The sequence below is a fragment of the Choloepus didactylus genome, chromosome 6 (assembly GCF_015220235.1).
Source record: "Choloepus didactylus isolate mChoDid1 chromosome 6, mChoDid1.pri, whole genome shotgun sequence".
In the NCBI taxonomy this organism is placed as follows: Eukaryota; Metazoa; Chordata; class Mammalia; order Pilosa; family Megalonychidae; genus Choloepus; species Choloepus didactylus.
The window spans coordinates 49,802,633-49,823,634 of record NC_051312.1 but is presented as its reverse complement, the minus strand read 5'-3'; the positions used below and the strand labels follow the sequence as shown (position 1 = coordinate 49,823,634).

The following is a 21,002-nucleotide window of genomic DNA, read 5'->3' as shown; positions in this document are numbered from 1 at the left end:
ACTTCTTTGAACTGCATCATGGAAGAATTAGGAATTAATAACCTTCAGGAGTTAACACCTCCTTGTCTGTCTGCTCTTTCCAAAGATTCGCCCCACCCCGTTCTTTTCTCTAAGTTTGTTGAATCCAAACAGGCTTCAGTGCTACCAGCTGCGCCCAAAATATGGGGGCTAAGAAAGAACAAAGTGAAAACAAGTTAACCTGTAAAATAAGAACCTAAGCACAGCATATGGTAAGTCTCCTAGATACTAACAGATGGCAAACCCTGGGAAATTGCAATTTCAGATACTCTTACATTTCCCAAAGGCCAGTTCATAGTTCACTATTCGTCAAACGGATTTATTTAAAATATTAAAACATGAACCTAAAGTTTTGAATTACCTAAAAGATATTTAAAAATTGTTTTCTCAGAGATTAAATCAGGTCAAAATACCAAAAATGCTATTCTGATCCTTTCAAATGCTAGATAACTTACCCTTCTACACTTTGCAGACACTGAAAAAGCCAGGGGCAACTGTTTAATCTACCAGTTGACTACTGTTTAGGTATGCTGACCCTCTCTTAGGGATGCTGACCCTTTCTTAGGGATGCTGACCTTCTCCTGGTGCTCAAGACAAGTCCAAAGTCAGGGACATCGTAATTGCAAGAGCTATGATCTAGCAAATAATGTTGATAGATCCTCTCTCTCCTTGCCTCAAGCACTGCCCCATTTCTCCCCTTTTTCTCCATACCACATGCCTTTCCTCATTATATTCCCTGCTTACTCAGGCAGAACCAATATGCAGAAGTTGAATGGCTTTAAAAATAGAATACATTAAATATATGATGATATCGAAAGCAATGGATGGGATTTTTGTTATTAAAAAAATGTTTAATGAAATTCAATGGTCTTCTGTGGTTACCCTTGAAGTCTTATGACAAAGCAAAATGAAACAAAATGGAGAAAATTTTCCAAAACTCAGGGCTGAAATAGAGCTGGTAAAATGTCTATGTCATAGGAAAAGGCTAAATCTTTCAGGAAATTAGGAAAACATGCTGAGGTTGCTTGGCTGGTGGGAGCTTTATTATTTTTTTTCTTGATTTCAGTTCTAAGTTTTTGTTCAAAACACATTTTAAACTAAATGTACAATATGTAAAAGGTTTGAAACTTGGTCTGTGGCCCAAATACCTAAAACCAAATAACACAAGTAAACCAGTTTTCTTAGCCAATCAGTATAAACGCCAAAATAGCCCACAGCAAGATGGGAAAAGATATTTTTCCAATCCAAGAATTATAGAATCTTTGAGCTGGAAGATTTCAAAGACTGTCTGCAGAAAGAAATAAATGTTTTGAGCAGAGTCCATGTTTTGGAGAAGAGCCCTGAGGTCTTATCTTAAGGAAGCCACTAGCAAAAGGAACTTAAGAAAGGTCTAACTGTCACTAGAATTTTAAAGCTCAACAATATCAAATACTTTTAATTTACCTCCTTGCTTAATTAAGTGGAAATGTTAGCTAGCTTTCTCTCTTTCCTCCTCCTCTCCCCCTCTCTCCCGCTCTCTCTCTCTCTCTGTTTCAAGACCTCTACTACTTAATGCAAAACTACAAAAATTTCAAACAACTAGAGGGAATTTTATTCTTGATTTGTGGTAAAGCGGAGAAAAGTGAAAAGTCTGCAAAAATTGTTTTCTTATTTGCATACATGTTATCCTTCTACAGGGACAGAAATTGAAAAAAAAAAAAAAAATCTTCAAAGCAAAATGGAACAAAAATATGCAGACCCAAATACTGCAAGGACCAATAAATCCAACAGAATTTCCTCTTTGCAGAGTTAGTGTTTCTGCATGGACAAAGCCTCCAAGTGTACTTTTCATATTTAAAAAAAAAAAGGCAGGCTTCCACGGTGGTCTGCCAAAGAGTAGCAATTTTATCCATACTGATATTGAAAGGATAGCCTATACTATGCTAAGAGAGCTACTGAAACATCTAGTTTCCAGTATGCTATGAAGGTTTAAAGAGGGGAAAAAAGACATGGAACGGAGAGAGCTAAGGAAACACTGAAGAGTAAGAAAAATAAGCCTACAAGATGAATTGATCTTCCATTTCTCAGTGGGCTCTTTTCCCTGTATGTAAATAGGTCAGAACTAGAGTTTGTTATACAAGATGGTAGTGAAAGCGACATTAGCTTTGTTTTTATATCTTAAAATCTACATCTTTAGAAGCTCTAAAAACTCAGAGTTAAACATGTTTCAAATAAAGATTCCCTATTGCATTACTTCCTCGTAAGCTTGCCTTGCCATTTGTATATTTTTATCAAACTGTCTCCATGAAATAGTTTTTGAGTTTTTGTTTTTTGTTTGTTTTTGAAACTGTATTTAGAGCAGGAAACAGATTCAGGTGCATATGGAGAGGTGACGTGATGGTTCTCCAATTTCAGAATATGTCTGTTCATTTACCGTGGCTACATGTTCTCTATGAATCTTTCTTTATCCTAAGAAATGTAGGTAACTATTTCAGAATTTGAAATAAATCCAGGGCTCCCATAATAGACAGGATCTGCTTTCTTCGTCAAAATTCTTCATCTTTCCAGGAAGTCAAGTAGCCAACAAATAAATACACAAACGAACAAATAAAACACTGCCCAGTTATGTAACATACAGTTGGGACTCAAAGAACAAATCCATATGGACCAAAACAAAAACCAAAAAAAAAGCTAGTTTTAGGTTGCCTTTTAATGCTCAAATGGAAACAAAGAAATCCACAGAATAAAAAATAGCTCTGAAACGAAGATGAATTGTCAAGGACCACGAGACGGGCACCCTCAGGGAGTGTACAGGAAAAAGAACTTATTTTTAAAATGAGAGAGGAGAGAAAAATACCGTGTTTGTATATATGAGTGCAAACTGAAAGGGGCATTTGGCATCTCCAAGATGAATTTGAGATTGAAAACTTTAAAAAAAAATTACTGCCATGTTAATGAGCCAGCCCAGTGATAAATTTGTAATGAGAATGACAAAGTGGCTAACCAAGAGAAAGTGTATGTTAAGAATTTTTTTCAAACAGCTCATTCAGCCCAGCTCTGCAGTAAAGGATGAATTTCTACTGTGTTAGTAAAGTGCAATTTTACAGAGCTTCCTCCCCTCTGTAAGAGTTAGAGATCATCTCTTCTCCCACCAGCACATTCCATGATGTGTCACCAGTAATTTTTCTTTCCCTAATAGTATCACTGATTAAATGGGATTTGTGGGGTTTTTTTTTTTTTTTATTATTTTAAATAGAAGAAATTATAAGAATGGGCGAAATCCTAGATTTTCAAAATGGGAAGGGGTGACCATAAAGGTCATGGTGTCTGATTGCTGGTGAAGAACCTGAAATTCAGAGGGGCCCAATTTCCTACAGATCATAGAGCTAATTAGTGACCAAGGCTGATTCCAAGTTCCCAGGAACACAGGCAAGTCATCTTTGATAGCAGGCTATTTATTTATTCATACTGTATACTCTGCTGGCTTCCAAAAATGGATTTGAGGATACTTCTTAGCTCTGCTTTCCAAACGTATACAGAATTTTTTTTCAAATGCCCTTCAATTACAGGACTAAAAAGTAGCCAGAATCTTGAATATTGTCCTCATCTTCCCACTCATGAGAAAGTTGAACTATATTGAATATATTAACAGCCTTTGAACTATTTCTTGGTTGTAACTTAAAAAGAGGAAGCTAGGCCCATAGAAAGTAGATTTGCATTAGAGCAAATTTATAAGCAAAGCAGAAGGACTTGTAGGCAAATTAGATTTTTATCAATCTTTAAAAAATATTCATATTATAAAATATTACATGGTTTTTAAAAATAATTCAAATTATACAAGGGTATATAAAATAGAAAGTAAAAGTTCTTTACCCAACACTCCAGGCCCCAAATTCATCGTCCAATTTATTTCCTAGATAATAACTAGGAATGCTGACATTGTCTTTCCACAGTTTTACATTTTTTAACCAAATGACTATAACACGATTATGCAATTTTAATCTTGCATTTAAACGTACCTAATATAGACCTGAAACAAACATTTACTTTCTACCACATTCTTAAACTGGATAGACAGCTATCTCAGATCAAACCACCAAAGTTGTATAGGAATTTGGCATGGAACAAACACTCAAATACCTACAAAGCTACAGAGGGTTTTTTAAATGACTAATAATGCCCAAGCAACACCAACCAATGCCACAAAATGCACCAATGCAACAAGAACACAAGTTGAACTTGCCAGGTTTTATATTACCAAGCAGCTTGGAAAACACTTACGTTCACTAGCTGGTAGACAAAACCATAAACACTATCATAACATCTACTTATTAAGTGCTATCTTTCAGGCACCATGCATCATACACATTGTCTCATATAATGCTCATAAACACTTAAAGGGTCAGTAAGCCCATTTTATAGATGAGAAGACTGAGGTTCAGTAATTTGTTCATCACCAGCCAGCTAAGCCAGTAACTGGCAGGATTGGTATTTTGTACACAAAAGTCTGATTTCAGATCACACCCTCAGCCACCATGTGTATACTCTCCTCATCCCCCAGGCCAAGCTATGTCCTTTGCACTTTTTCCTGGTTAATTACTGTTAACTCTACTTCTTTTTTAGCTACAGCTGTAGGTGGGGAGCCTAAGACACTGAGAGGAGGTGTAGGGGCTAGGTCTAACCAAACCAAAGGAAATCCACTATGGTTCACAGAGAACAAATAGGCAGCCCACGGTTCATGGGATTCCTTCTCCGCTGCCTCTCCCTCGGAGAACTTGGAAATAGGCAAGACCCACCTAGGCTATTCATGATCTTGGCAGGCACTAATAAGTCAGGGTAACTGCCAACCCTAACAGCCAAAAATCCCACCTAGAAAAGGTTCTACGGAGCTCTGCTCTTCCTCCTTGAGGAACATGAGACAGAAATTTCCAGTGACTTATTTATTTATTCATTTATTTACACCTCACTGATTTTCAAAATGAATTTGAGACAGCTTAGAATAAAAAACCCATTATCAATAACACAGTCATTAGTGATAACAGCTAACATTTACCAAGTACAGACTATGTACTAACCACTCCTCTAAGGACTTCACATGGAATGCTGTTTTAAACCTTTACAGCAACAGTGAGGTGAGCACTATTTTTATCATCTACAGTTTACAGATTGAAAAAGAAAACACAGAGAAGTTAAGACATTTATCCACGGTTGGTTACACAGCTAGTAAGTGGTGTAACTAGGCTTTAAGTCTGACAATCTAATTCCACTGGTTATGCCAACCACTGCGCACACTACTTCCCTAAAACACGGGTAAAAGTAAAAAGAGCCAGGTAAGGAGGATTCCAGGAGTGTTAACAAACAAAGGCACGGACAAGGATAATGACTACAGCTGGAAACAAAATTGATGTGAGCTTTCTAGTAGCCAATCCATAAAAAAAAATGAAGACTTTACCTCAGTAGGGTGACCAACCATCCCCATTTGCCTAGGAATAAGAGGTTCCAGGAACACGGGACTTTCAGTACTAAACCTGAGATGGTTAATTAATACTTTATCAGGCAATTAAAAATATACAAAGTCTTTATGCTGTTTTCAAGTGGGTATTGGCCCCTTCAGCACCTCCTCCTTCCATCATTAAAAATATTCAATAATTTTCACATTATAACTTTTTGCTTGGAAGAGAGGAAGGGATTGTGGGAAAATACAGCCCTGTTAATTGCTGGTTTTCAAAAATCACTTCTAATAGTATGTTTAAGAGTCTGAAGATGAGGGCACACAAAATCTGGGTTAAATTCTGCCCAGTTGTGCTTTAATTTTTTTTCTTCAAGTTTATATAGGATTGCTTTCTTTAAAAAAATAAAATTCCCTATGTCATAGGCAGAGACCCAGGCCAGTGGTTCTTAGAAGATTTGGTGGCAGCCTTGTCAGAACTCACCCAATCCAAACAAGTAGTAAACCTCTTAAAGCCAGCTGAATACGTCAGCTCCGAAATCAGTGGCAAGCTTCATGAGGATGGGAACTGGGACTGGATCTTATTTATCTTTGTCCTCTGTCAGAGCTAAAAAGTTGCTTAACTATCATTTGGTCCATACGTTTACCAATGAGTAAACTGAGGCATGGAGAATAGAAGTCAATTGTCCAAGGTGGTTCACAAAGCTGAGATGAGGCTAAGGGAATCAAATGGGAAGTGAGCTAGTCCTTACTTAGGGTGAGAAAATCCCAAATACCACCCCTAGGTGATACGAAAGAAAAAAACAGATCATTTAAAGGACCAGGATTTTAACTTCAATCCATATCTGTCACTGGTCTTCACAGACTTGTCTCAACTGTTTCCCCAGGTGTAAAGCAAAAAAAGGAAACAAATGTTTTAAGAAAACATGCAAAATAAATGAGCAACTATTCAAGTGGAAAAGACAAAATACCTTTAGGGAGATAAGCAAAGCTCCAAAACGACATGTTGAAAATTTCAGAAAAACTGAAGATATTTTAGACTATATTTGTGTGGATATTTTCTGGCTAGTTTAAGTATCTACTTAGACTAAGGGCCGTGTGTGTGTGTGTGTGTGTGTGTGTGTGTGTGTGAGATATAAAGAGATTACATTCAACCAAGATACCTGAACACTTTTTATGGGCCAGTCACTTTGCCAGGGAACTAGGCCTACAAACAACAGCACAATCTCTAGCAAGCAAAAGGAGAGCCAAGGAAAACTAAGTCAGGATCTTGACAATGTGCACCTTCATATAGACACTCAGTATGTCAAGAGGTGACTGAAAACTTTATATGAAAATCTCCAAGCATCAAATATACATTTCTCCTTTTGGTGCACCATCAAACCAACTGGTCAATCCATCCATCAATCAATGAGATTTCTGAATGTCTGCCACCTTCACAGAAGCACAATCCCTGCCTTTCAAAAGCAAACAACATAGTTGAGAAGACAAGACATATATATGCATTAAGAAGGAAAATAATACTGGAAGTGGTATGAGGTAACTGCTAAATGACTAGGGGGCTTATGAAGGGGTGAGATCATTTTGGACTGGAAGCAGAAGAGGTTTCACAGAAGTGTAGGGGCTTGAACTGGCCTTGAGGCATTTGATGAGCAGTGCATAAAAGTGAACATCTCAGTAATGGCACTGAGATGAAAAGGTCCAAAGTATGCTCAGGTGACAGCGAGCTGACTTGTGCAGCTGGAGCAAAGGGTTTAGGTAGGAAGCCCTAACTGGTAAAAAAAAAAAAAAAAAGGCAAGCTGGAGCCAGGCTGTGAAGGGCCCTCTGTTCCAAGGTAGGGAATCCAGTAAAGTGGCTACACAGCTGTCTAGGCTGCCACTGCAAACCCTATTTTTCAAGCAGTATAATTTGATCCTTCAGAGATTTCATGGCTAGATCTAAACAGATCAGTTCCAAGGTTACATGATTTCTAAAATATCTTTGTGCATTCACAGTTCACCACTGGAATCTTACAGCCAAGAATAAGTAAGCAGATGTCTGTACACCCCAGGACTACATTGAGGCTCCCCATCAGCCGTTTTCCAAGGAATGACATAAGACATACGTTCTTTTGCCTGATTAGAAAGCAGGATCTGCAAGTTCTTTGTGATTCTTTAATACAAAACATCATACCAGTGTAAAATAGAGTGAAAGGTAACCTAAATTCTGACTTACATACATTTATAACACATTTGAAGAAAAAGAAATGGAAAAAGAATAAAAAGAATATTTAAATGAATGCATTTATGGCTCAGAAAAGCCATTTTGAAAGAAAAATCTTACTCACCTTAAAAACTTTCCCTTAAAATCACGAATTAGCAAACCTTCATAATCATGAATATATTCTGATTTAATGAAAGTATAGAATTCTTAGAATTTAGCACTCACCATTTGCAAAGGATATATATATATATACTTTTTTTTTTTTGGATCATGCCTCAAGCATGCTATTTTGGTATTGCCACTTTGCAGAAATTCCATCATAGGTAATGGAGTGGATCTACAGAATATATACTTGCTAAGCAACATTCCAATTTTCACCCTAAAACACAGGAGTCAAGGGAAAGACCTTTTGGTTTATTTAGTGTTACCAAATTCAAGGTGTGTGTGTACATGTGTGTGTGTGTGTGTGTTTGCAGGCGGGGTAGGGGGTCCTACAACTTTTTAAATGGGCAAACAAAACAATCACTAAAAAAAGAGCTTGTGATTTGGATGTGTCCCAAGTTCAATTTTGCCAGGACTGGCAAAAACAGTCAACAGAGCCCTAACCTTCTTTTCTCTCTCGACTGTACAATAGTTTTCAAAGAGGTTTAGTCCTACTATGAAAGACTCATGTCGGACATTGGAAGGGTCTAATGGAGAATGAGCACCCGGCCTCGAATAAACAAGGGAGACAGTGACCTTTTGGCCCCTCTGCTGAAAGCCCAGCACATCCTGTAACAGAGGACCAGAAAAAAGATGGTAGGCTAACCAGGTACTGCCAAGTCCTTGCCTCAAGATTTCTCCCCTACTTTGTTTTTTAAACAGTTTAAACCTCAACCTGACTTAAATAGTATTAGGGAGCAAGAGAAAAGTACAATTCTTGGGAACCAGTGTTTCACTGTCCCTTAATCCTTTGTTCCCTTTATTGTCTGAGTCCTGTAGTATGCAACACACGTTCCACTAGCAACAGGCAAGACAACAGATTCAGCAATGACTGAATGGTTAGTTCCAATTAGGCCTATTTCCAGCTGAACGTAAAGAGGTAGTGAGGTGAGGTGTGGGGGAAAAAAAAAACTACAGAAATTTCAAAGAAATATTTCATAACAGAGGCACATAACACAATGTAGAGCAAATTGAACAAGGGGTCAGGGGACTTTGCCAAAAATTACTGTGTGACATTATGTAAATACCTTAACCTCTCTGTTCTTACCTACAAAATATAGGAAACCCCCTCCAACCAACCCTCAGAGACTCTGAAAATTTAATGTCAAATTGTGGTTTAAAGTGCTCTGAAAATCTGAAATTTACAGACGTAGGAGATCCCTTCTGAGCTGTATTTGGAACCACAAATACCCGTCTGTTCTACAAATGGTATAGTTTTTCTCTTCCCTGGCAGAAGTCTTTAGTGACTGTTTTCCTTTTTTACTTTATTTTTTTGCATGCTAATTTTATTTTTTTAAGTTCATAAGGCATACTTACATATGTACATGCGGTGGCTGGAATCTGCTCTGGTTGATGTTGTAGTGTGTGAATGCCTGGGTGGGGTTTGAGCTGTACTCATCCACCGTTATGGTAACTTTGCCTTGAGAAGGAATCCCATGTGCCATCCTTTCTCCCTATAGGCATGAGCAATTCACAACTTTCTGGAGCAAAGGATGAAAGCAGGCATGGTGCGTTTCAGCCAACCTCTGAACCCAAAGATCTACTCATCAATACCGCTCTGTGTTTCTGGAAAAAAAAAATTATAAAATGAGAACAAAGGAAAAAAAGGAGTTCTAAGAGACTTCAAATTTGACACTTGGACGTGAAATTGGTTCAGGAAAAATGTGAATATGAATCATTCCATCCTGAATACAACGGTTCCCAACTCTTCCCTGTATACACTTTATGAGTGGACACTACAACACTCTATATGACATTGCTGGCTGCTAGCAAATCATCTTAATGGCGTTCAAACTAAGATTTCCTCTTTAATTATAATTATGGCACTTAATGTGAATTACAGAAGGGGCATATCCACAGTTGCCATGGTGTCTAGCTATAAATGGTTTGTGCTCTATCTAAGTGGAGAATCTTCCAAACCTTCCCTGCTAATTGGAACGTTTGGTCTTTACAAAGTTGGTGTCATATAAAAATTTGTAATCTTGATGCTTAAAACAGCCATATAACACAATGACAAATGTAAATTTAAAATACTGTGCTCATAACAGATACATGTTATAACGCACACATATCATGCACACATTACATACACAAATTTCTCTTTCACAAGCAGCTTAATACCAGTATTTATTGCCAGGTATACATATGTATTCCACTCAGGCCAAGAACTTTATGGTAAGGCAATTCCTTTTTGCTAAATGTAGTATAATTTCTTTAAGCACTCCAGTCAGAGGGAAAAGTCAAACACATCAGGATTGGACCACCACTTTGGATGCATTCATTAGCTCCCCTCTTAGAGCCCCGATGGAGTGGTAAAGGGAGGTGGCCATTACAGCTGCCACCTCATTCTTAGGGCTGCACAATTCTCACTAGTTGATATACTTTTTACAAAAATTTCCATAAGCTCTGACTCTTTTTATAAATGTTAACATATTATTTGCTGCACTGGGTTCAGAAATGAAGAGGTCTATTTTTATGGCAGGTGTGCAAAGACTGAGGAAAGCAAATCTCCCCATCGAATCTGTTGCAATTGATCGGTGCAGAAGAAAAGCGAGTAGCATACTCCGTGGGTAAACACACACATCTTACTTTGCCCCACATCCGATTACACGTGCCATGTGCACCACTAAGCTCCAGGAATCTTAGCTGCTATCTAAAATAAAAATATTTGGGATGATAAGATTGGATTTAAATTTGGCATGAAACACCTTAAATATCGAGCAAAAGGCAGATGGCCTGCCATAGGCCATTTATTTTATTATTTTACAACCTGGGGCTTGTGTAGCCCTCCATATGCTAGCTGGGCTAAGAAATTCCACAGTGTTCTACTCAAATCATTGCCTTCTTCCTATTAGCAAAGCAAGCTAAATAACACCCACTTTGTCTGTGTTCCTAACATGCAACTGCACTGCCAAGAGATGACTCTGTAGTGCTCTGGCATTTTAAACAAAGTGTCACTTTGGGTTCTCTTTCTTCTTCCTAACTTCATGGGAGGTATGAGTCCTTTAAGCGCTAGTTGATAGACAACCAGGCCAGTCGGATTAACTAAATTAAAATCTTTCCCTGCTCTTCTGATGTAAGATATCTATAAGAACTGCTTACAAATCATAATGTAGCAGTTTTCATACCAAGTTTGCAGCTGTTTCCTTAATTTCCCTTCAATTATATTTTACTGTTATTTTGCATAACAGTAAAACACAACACCTGCTTCAAATTGCAGTCCTGTTCTAAGTACTGTAATTCTCTTTTGAGACACAAAGTACCGAGACACTACTGAAGCGCAAAACTGCATAATTGCGTGGCAGTGAAAAGTAAATACAAATGAAAACATCTTCCTGTTACAGAAATGACTGTCATTAGAAAGAATGTTAGCCATCAAAGCACACAGGAAGAAAAAATACACATTATCAGACTGCAAGAACTTAGTGTTTGCATAAATTAGAGAGTGTTGTAAAAATTACATGGCAATTCTTATGTTCCTGCCATCAATGCCTATTGTGCGAAATATAGAACATTGAGAAGCAATGGAAACCAAATTCATGTCTGGAGCACTGTGACCTGAGAGTAACAGTCTCTTTGCATGGGGTGCAGGAACAGTTTAAACATTTCTGGAGTAAACTCATGAATTAAACTGAACTAAATGTGGCCTTGAAATACAATATACATATCTATATTTAAATATGTATGCAGTAACTTACAGTAGTGAGCATCCCAAGTTCTCTCATTTGAAGCCAAGGAGAACAGAACTTAGAACACAATCAATTCCCATTTCTAATAGTCCACTCTACCCTAAAGTCAACCTACCAATTGCCTTTTTATCAAGGGAACATCTGTGCCTCTTTGCACCTTTGCCCCAGCAAGACAAATGGAACATCTTTTCATCAGCAGGCACAGGCCCCTCTACTCTGAAGAGCTAAATGGGTGGCTGGTACCTCATTTGAATTCATCTTTACCATGTCCTCTTTCAAATGTTTTATCGAAATAGTGGACCTGCAGCGTCTATCTTCTTTAGTCTCCAGTCCTTTGAAGAAAATGTCAGACTGAGGCAGAGAGCTTCAAAACTTTCATAGGCACCTTTACAGACAAGCCAAGAAAAGGTTTATTTTTTAAAATGCTGTGTTGACCTCTTCCTGCATCTCAAGGTGAATATATCCTAAGAATATTAAACACACAGACATGGACAAGACTGCTTGTTTGGTAAACTCTCAGGACAGGAGACAATAGCTAACAGTCACCTTCTCTAACCTGAGAAATTTGGAAAAAGCTTGAAGCAAGAGAGAAAGGCATTACTGCCTAAAAACAACCAAGAAGAGAGATCATCACCTTGCTTCACATATTTAGGTTAGTAAAATCTTCCAAATGATCAAATTTTGGTACTTCTCACCATTGCCACACTTAAATTTCTTTTTGCATACAATATTTAAAGAGTAAACAGAGCAGTACTTTCTTTCATTTTATATTTCAATGCATTTGCTCCATGAAACAAAGGAACACAATACTAAATGCCAGGAAGCCAAAAGAAAAATCTAAAAGGGAATGACACTGCCAAACATTCATGCTAGTGCTAGCTTGATTTTCTCGTTAAAAAAAAAAAAAAAATCATGTGAGCACATTTTGCATTTCCTAGACAGCAATCACTTCTATCCCTTAAGTTGTGCAACTAGCAATGTTCTTTTCCAGGAATCTAGTTGGAAAACCTTTTAAAGTCTGCTGGCAATGAAGGGATTAAAAGTTGAGGAATAAAATAACTGTCTCCACCTCCTCGATACCAAAAACCTAATTTACTAAAAGTTTCAAAGCAACAACTAACTCTCTATTCCTATACCGCCCGGCATAGCCTATGAGAAAGGAGCCCGCGATTTCCTTTTTTTAAACAAGGATACTCATTTTAATCACTTTCCCCAAGAAGATTCGCCAGAAAGCCTGGAAGAACTTTGGAACCCGCTTGTTCCAACTCCCCCAAATCTCTCCTCCTTCTGCCGCACAGATCGAGTGTTTTCTCAACTACTCTATTTTGCCCATCTCCACTCATTCCTCCCTGCATCTCGGAGCGATGCCCACACGCATTCCCTGCGGCTTCTCCGCTAGGGTTTTCCGAGGATGCTCACATAAAATTCCACATGCCTGGGTCCACAGAGCGCCCTCCCGCCGAACTTACACCTGAACTTGTCTCCAGCACTGCAGACACCCGGCTGGCACATACTTTCGGAGACGGTGGGCAAGACTTTTCTCCTGTGCCTCCGGCAACATGTGGAGTCTATATATGGTGGGGCGGGGGGCGTGGAATTCTCTACTTTGGATTAGTTTGTTTGTTTCAAATCTGGGGGAGGGGGGGCTAAACTACATACACACATAACACGCACGTACACACACACATTCGCCTCGCCTCCCAGCTCACGGCCGGTTCCTCCTGGCCTTAGCTCCCCCTTCCTTCCCGGGGCACCACCTCGCCTTAACTCGCTCAGTCCCCCGTTGCTGCCCGTCGCCTCCGCTGCAGCCGCTGCCTCCCCTGCAGCCGCTGCCGCTGGCACTGCTGGCGCTGGCACTCGCCGCCCCGAGCTCCGCTGGGCGCTTTTCTTTCTTTCTCTCCCTCACCCCCAGCCCCCGACTGATTGATGACCACCGGCGGCCAATGGCTCTGACACCTCGCCATCCTCGCTCGGGCATCACAGCCCCACGTTCCCCACGTCAGCCTCCCGGGCGCGTTGGCATCCCCGAACCCACAGAGCGGAGCCCGAGCCCGGAGCCTCTGCGGTTTCCCAGCTCTCTGCCCTGGAGCTACCAGGTTCCTTCTCCGGAGTGGCGGTGAAAAAGAAGGGAAGGAACCAGAGAGCGTTGGAAAGGGGTGTGGAGGCCACGGAATACCACCCCCCCAACACACACACACACACACACACACACACACACACACACACACACACACACCCCTTTGGAAATATTCTTTCGCTTAAAGTTTTGTTTGTTCGCTCTGACCTGTTTGTGTTTGTTTGTTCGCTCTGACCTGTTTGTATTTATTTGTTCGCAGCATCTCAAATCAATTACACATTTTTTTCATGACCCGCATTTGCACTTAATTTGGAGTGGTATGTCGGGGGAGGGGGAGAATTGCAATAAATCAATCCCACTGGGGCATCCTTAATTTTTCTTTTTGCTCAAGGATTTCAAACTCCACCCGCTCCCCAATCCCAGACAAATGCCCCCTTCACCTCCTAGGCCGCAAAAACCCGTAATTCAAAGGCTTTACAAAGATAACCCCGTTACTCGTAAATAGCAAAGAAACTCCTGCTTCAGTACAGAAGAAATCGGGCGGCAACGGTTACTTTTTCTTGCTCCTATGCCCCACCGCCCAGCTGTGACCCCAGCTCGGGTCGTCGGCCCGCTTTGCAGGCTGCGTTCTTAGAGACCGGAGGCGGCTGCGGAGAGCGAGGTTGCAGCGCGGGGACAGGGTGAGAAAAAGCCCCGCGCGAGATCCGCGCGCGCGCAGGCGGTCCGGGGGGCGGCCGCGGAGCGCAGTCCCAACACAAAGCTGCGCGGCGCCTTCCTAGCACCGCACCTCGCCTCAGGCAGCCGCGGGCGCCTGGGGCTCGGGCCAACACAATGAGCCCGGGCCTAGGCCGGGGCGGCTAGAACACATAACCCCGAGACTTTCTAGTAAACAGCTCGCCGAACCCTCATCCCCACCCCCATCCCCGCCGCCTGGCTATCGCCTCTGCCTCTTGCCCACAATCCTCCCTCCCCTCCTAAAAAAAAATCTGGGCAGAGGAAGGGGCGGTGAGGTGAGGACCCCGAGAGGTCGAGGGGCCCGAAAGATTGGGGGGAGGGGAGAAGAGAGAGGGGCAAGATGGGGAGTAGGAGGGAAGACAGCTCCTAAAATATAATTCGCTTGCGCTCGGGGGTTGAAAATAAACCCTCCCCGGGTCCCGGCGCACAGCCGAAATGCCCGGGAGACGCCTGCTGTTGCTAATGTCAGGGGCACCGGGGCAGCCGCGTTCCGCAGCCTCCGAGCCCTTCGCACGCGTCTCTGACAAGGCACCTCTCACCCTGGCTCCGCTTTGTGTGTGCATTTTTTTCCCCTTCCTCTCGCGCTCGGCACCGGGCGCCCGGTCGCCTCCTCCCCTTCCCCCTCCCTCCGCCTCCCTTCCCGGGGCGGATTACCTTTCCCGGGCTGCGCTCCGGGTCCCGGGGATGCCTTCAACGCCCGGCGAGCAGGCGATCCATCGCTGAGCGGCCCGAGCCGGCGGGGGGCGCGCGGGGGCGGCGAGGGGCGCGGGCAGGCCAGAACCTTCGACCCGGGAGGTCCCGCCGCGGGCTGGGGCGGGGGGCCCTGGGTGCGGCGCGAGAGGGAGGTGGGGGAAAGAGGACGGGAGCAGCCTCGATCTGGGGAGAGAGCGAGCGAGGGGGCGAGGAGAGGGAGCGAGGGCGCGGCGAGCCAGAGGGAGCGCGAGCGGTGCAGTGACAGGGACTGCCACTGGGGTCAAAGGAGCACAGCTCCAGGAAGCAGCAGGGCGGCCGAGGCGCCGCTCCGTGCGCGCTCCCCGGCGGGACCCCGCGCCCTCGCGCGCTCCTCCTGCGGCCCCAGCCGGCTTGAACCCCCAGCGGCGCCCACAGGCCCCGAGGTTGCAGCAGGAGGAGGTTTCTGAGGGCGAGGCAAACAGCTTGCCGGTGAGCCCGGGTCAAGCAGGAGGCAGGAAGCTAAGCTGCAAGTTCATCATCATGAGTAGGATCAGCGTAAAATGATGGGCGGGGGCTAGGGGAAGTTACGAGGCTCCATGAAAATAAAAGGGTTCTCCCTCCAAATGGGCGTCTTCTGCAAAGAGAACACCCAGGTCCTCCCACCCACCGACCTGCCAGGCGCTGTCAGGAGTCCTGGCACCACTCCAAGTCTCAGAGCTGGCGGTGTGGCAAAGAGAGCGGCTCGGGCACTGCGCCGGGACCAAGGAAGGCGACCCCGAGTCGTCTCCCTCTGCTGAACTGAGAGACTTTCCAGGGGGAAAAGCCGCGCTCCCTTTCCCCAAGCCTTTCAACGAACCAGACACACAGCCACACACAGACACACAGACACACACACACACAGACACACACACACACACACCCCTCTCTCTTTGCAATGTTGTTCCTCACACACACACACCCCTCTCTCTTTGCAGTGTTGTTCCTCGAGGAAAAAAAAAGGCCAACCCAGCTGATAATTTTTTTTTCACCTCCATGAATTAAGGGAGGTTCAGGCTTGGAAGGTGAAGAAAAGCAAAGACTAATAGTCTCCATTTTTGTCTTTTGGACACATTTTCCTCAAAAGATAAGTGCTTCAAAAACATTTTTAAAATTAAAGTTAGTCCAATTTTCTCTGCTACTTTGCAAGTTGGAAGAAAAGCTTTTCAGAATTGTATGCAAACAACATAAGGAATGAAAAAGCTGTTGAAATGCTAGAAGACAGAGACAAGGAAGAAAAGGCTTTTAGAAAACTTGGTGGCGGGATTGTCTGTGAAAGATGAGGTGGCCCTGTGATGTTATGCCATTGTCAGAGCTGAAGGATTTGGACGACAAGCAGATCTAATTCCTTTCCAGGAGCCAGACTCAAAGATCTAGGCATTCTCCTGAGGGAACTAATGTATGTGTGTGTGTGTAAGACAGAAGTGTGCTAAGTACACTATGTGACAACTGACTGGACATCCTGGCCATAATTATATCCCCTAAAAATAAAAAGGAGTCATTACAACCTGGTCTGTGGCCTCTGTGCTGAAACTAATTGGTTTCCAGGGTCTGGGGAGGAAGGGAGAGAGGCTGGTAGGAGTCCCTATAAAAAAGATCAAACGGAATTTACTTGAAAATATTTCCCTTTTACAATGGGCTTTCCTGGCACTTGAATTTTAAGGAACCTATCTCTTATGCCTGGGCTGAAATGAAGGGGGAAATGGCCTTATTAATGTATTTATTTTGTTGTACAGCATTCCCAGAGCATCAGTACTTGTCAAATATGTTGGGATTGGGAGGCCAATGACTTTCCTTGTTCAGCACAAATCATAGCAAGGGACATTAAAGATTTCAAAAATGAGGGGGTGAGGGGCTGGCACTTTCATATGTTGTTTTCTTTTGTTTTTCCAGCCAAGCAGCAAGCCCTGACTGGAATCATGGTTTTGAAGAAAGGTATGGCTTTGTACACTTACTCTGTGAGTTAGAAGTATACCCTCCTTATCTAAATGCTTTGATTTTTTTAGAAGGATTCAGTCTGATTAAATCAGTCAAAAATTATATCAGCTTGATAATTTTTGTGACTTTCTTTTTCCTTTTTTTTTCTGTTTTAACTGTCAATCAAAGCAACCAAACTAGTTTGTACATGATTCTGAATCTAAATTTGTGCTCACAGACAGTATAATAATAAAGCTTTCTACTTTAACAGCAAATATTACAGAATATTTAGTGCCTTAAAAAGCCTAGCAAATGATCCATTACAAATTTGATGAAAATTTCTATACCATTTTACAAGTGGGGAAAACCTAAGGCAAAAAGAAAAACCTTAAAATTGTAACTGGTGGTAAAGGAAGAAGTCACCCTCTACTTGGATCAATTAACCACTGGAAGAAGTAGTGACCAGGCTGTATCAGGGTTGTGAATTTTTATTTCCATTAAGCTATTAAAACAAAGAAGGTGGAGAAATGTAAGTAAATTTAAGTAGTAAATCGGGAACAAAGGGAACTCATCCTCATCACAGATTTGAACATACTGCCTTTTGTTAAGTCATGTTCTCCACCAATACAGTTACCAACACTAAAAGCTTGTTTTGAAATGACTGGATGTGAACAATATCCGTCCCTTAAAATCTGGTTTGAAATATAGCTTCTTTACGCCATCTTTTAAATGCTATATGCTGGGTTGTTTGTTGTTGTTGTTAAGTGAGCCTGCAAGTTCTATTTTTCTTTTTTTGTTAAATTCAACTTTTATTGTTTAAAATGGAAAACAAAAGAACAAAAATCAAATGCCAAGTTTGTTTTCCTTTAATGGAATGTAAAGCTGAACACTTTCTCCACTGATGTCATCGAAGGAACTGACAAATATGATTCCTATTATCCCACTGCAATACTTTTTAAAATATCCCTTTCAGAAGGCATTCAGTGAAGAAAAGGAGAAACAGGAGGCTGGGAGAACTTTGGGAGGAAGCTTGGAAAGTAAATGCTGCTTCCCTTACAGGCTCAATACACTATTTGGAGTTGACTTTCATCCTCCCTTTGAAAATGGGGTTTCCAATACTTCAGGGACATGTTTATAATTTAAAAACTCTTTCATTCCTGTGGTTCTTCCTCAGCAAAACAATGTGATTGAAATTATTGCCTTTCATTGAACTTCATTGAAATTATATGTAACAATCTACCTCTAGGAACAAACAACAACTGTTTTCCACTTTTTCCTTTAAGTTGTGTTTTATCATTTTCCAGCAAAGTCTAAGATATGTATGATCAGAAAACAGAACCTCCTAATAGAATTACTACTATGATACAATTAGAAAAAAAACTGAGCCAATGAACACCTATCCTGTTTTTCTGAATTCCTACAGTTTTTACATTTTCTTTACTTGTTGAAAGTGCTTCCTTTATAAGCCCCTCAAGTGCAAGAACTATGTTCCATATTCCTTTGTGCTCCTCAACCTTATGTCCTTTGCGCATAGTAGGAACTTGGAAATACTTGTTCAATAACTGTATGGGTTGATAAATAAGAGGGTGAATAAGAGAATTCATGTGTAAGTAAGGCAAACAAACAATGAAAGAAAATCCACACCAGGTATGCAGGAAAGGAAGTGATGTTGTGAGGCCAGTTTTGGAGGATAAGAGCTAAGGACTTCCCATGTATTTAAAATAGCGTATTTTAAAGGGCTTGCTAATAATGTCTTTAGAAATGTGAGCTCATGCATAAGAATGCATAAGAAATAATGCATTCAGAAATTAATTTCCTCATAGAGAAACTGAAGATTGTTAAGAATCATGCTCATTTAAAGGCAGCCCGTTTTTACAATCATGTACAATAGCATGCCAGAAAAAGAATACTGAGTAAAAATTTTTACCTAAAGATTTAGAGGGGTAATGTAACAAGGTATATACTAAAAATTAAAAAAAAAAAATTATATGATTAACCTGACTCTTTGATAGCTCCTTTTTGAAGTCCTCAATATAAATATATAAATATATAAATAATGTGTATTTAAAATTTCCTTTTGGTTAACTAATAAAAATCCTTTGGCATAAAAAAAATTCAGGAACTTCTCACACTAGAACAGATGAAATTTTATTTCATAAAATAAATTTTATATGCATTGTCTTAGAAAAGCTTAATTTAAGCCAGCTTTGCAGGGACCTTAAATAATAAGCATGGAAGAGATGGAAATCTTAATATTTTGCAAAACACTCATTAATTCTTACCATACTTACTAGTCAATGTCTACATGAATCAATACATCAGATGGAACAAGACGCTGAGCACAGGTTAGTGTGTTTTCAGTTTTAATGTCCATCCCAACAGACTCACATGATCTCTGTTAACAGTTAATTCTGCTGAGTCTTTCCCCATGTCATGGTCCCAATTATGGAAAAGTTGTAGAATTTGGTGGTACTTGGGATAGACTTGCCGTGGTGGAAGTAATCTCTTTGGAAAGATGGTCAGTGTGGAAAATCCATGATAACTTTATTAAATAAAAGGTTTGTGGAGGTTTTCAAGTTTAATAATTCAATTTGACAAGCTAGCATAAAGTTTATCAATATTTTGAGTAAGTAATGTATAATGTAATTTTCCTTCTCAGCAAAAATAAATAAATGAGCGAATACAATTTTTTAAAATTGAGTTTGAGAGACCAGCAGAATTTAAAACCCATTTCTTACTATATTATTAATGTAATAGTTTGATCATTCAACAGGTATCCTTTAAGCTCTGTTCTGTGCCAGTCACTGTGCTTATACCATGCTGATGGGTGCAAAAAAGCAGATCATTCATTCCCATGTTCTGGGGATAGGGAGAGACTAACTTTGAGTAATGGCACAAATACATAAAAATTAGATCTGTGAAAAGTAGAGGCACCTGGTGCAAAGAAAACAAAAAATAGGGAGACCTTTTCTCCTCTGGGGTTGAGTGCAGCCTTCCCTGATGGAGGAAGGGATTATAAGGCGGTCGTAGGAAAACAAAAACAAGTGTGGCTGGGGTGCTGAGTGTAAAGATTTGCAAGGTGAGGGAGAGGTCCAGATCTGGATTTGTACGTAGAGGCCAGAACTGTAGTTCTATGTTAAAGACGTTTGAAGGTCACAGCTAAGGCCCTGTTCAAGATGTTTGACTTTATCCTGAGGGCAGTGGGAAGCTGCTTAAGGATCATAAGTAGAAAGGGTAACATGATTAGATTTGTGTTTGTAAAGGTCATTTTTCCCCCAGCGTGGAGAATGGATTTTAGGGGACTAGAGTGAACACAGGGAGGTCATCTGGGAGCTATTGCAGTCATAGGGTAGAGGTGATGGTACCCTTCACAAGGAGAGTTTTGGAAAAGGCGAGACATGGAGAGACATAGATGGATAAATTTTATGTAATAAAACAAAGTTTAGCAGAATCTTGAAATACCGCTCAAAGGCTTGGTCCTCCATAGCCAGAGAGCCTGAGAGCCATACTCAATAACTTCCTTTCTTAAATACCTAATTCCACTCATATTCTAGCTTCCTAAATGTCCAACTCATTGCCATTCTGTCCTATACAACATCTTTTGGAATCTCACCTTATCATGAAGAACTGTAGCACCAAATGTTTGACTTTATCCTGAGGGCAATGAGAAGCTGCTTAAGGATCTTAAGTAGAAAAGGTAACATGATTAGATTTGTGTTTGTTATAAAATGTTGCTAGTCCAATTTTGTTGAAACCTACAGATCCTAAAATGTTATCCCAATTCAAAGCCCCACACCTATTTTTGGCCTACATATGCACTTGCTCTTATTTCATATGTAAGATAAATACAGCAGGTAAACATATTTCTGTTTTCCTTCCGAGTTGTTTGGTACTACTTCAGTTCCATATCTATCTATTCTCAAAAGAATTGGTTCTCTTACATTTAATATCCCATGCCATATTATAAGGGGTGCTTAAGAAACACGCAAGAGGACAGTTGAATAGCACATGGTTTTACTGGATGCA

General features: G+C 40.9%; 1 protein-coding gene across 6 annotated transcripts in view; it reads right to left on the bottom strand.

Moving 5' to 3' along the window:
• Positions 1–15,549, bottom strand: part of MPPED2 (metallophosphoesterase domain containing 2) — a 190,304-nt gene extending 174,755 nt beyond the window's left edge. Inside the window, exons 1-2 of one of the 6 annotated variants that reach the window (XM_037840466.1) lie at positions 15,006–15,549; positions 9,168–9,416 (exon numbers count right to left, since the gene is read on the bottom strand). In XM_037840466.1, coding sequence (XP_037696394.1) covers positions 9,168–9,295 — 128 coding nt within the window. In that variant the 5' untranslated portion in view covers positions 9,296–9,416; positions 15,006–15,549. Of the gene's footprint in view, positions 1–9,167; positions 9,417–13,008; positions 13,026–15,005 lie in introns of those variants that run through there. The other 5 variants (XM_037840465.1, XM_037840463.1, XM_037840464.1 and 2 more) reach the window with 5 other exon arrangements.
• Positions 15,550–21,002: the final 5,453 nt, after the last annotated feature.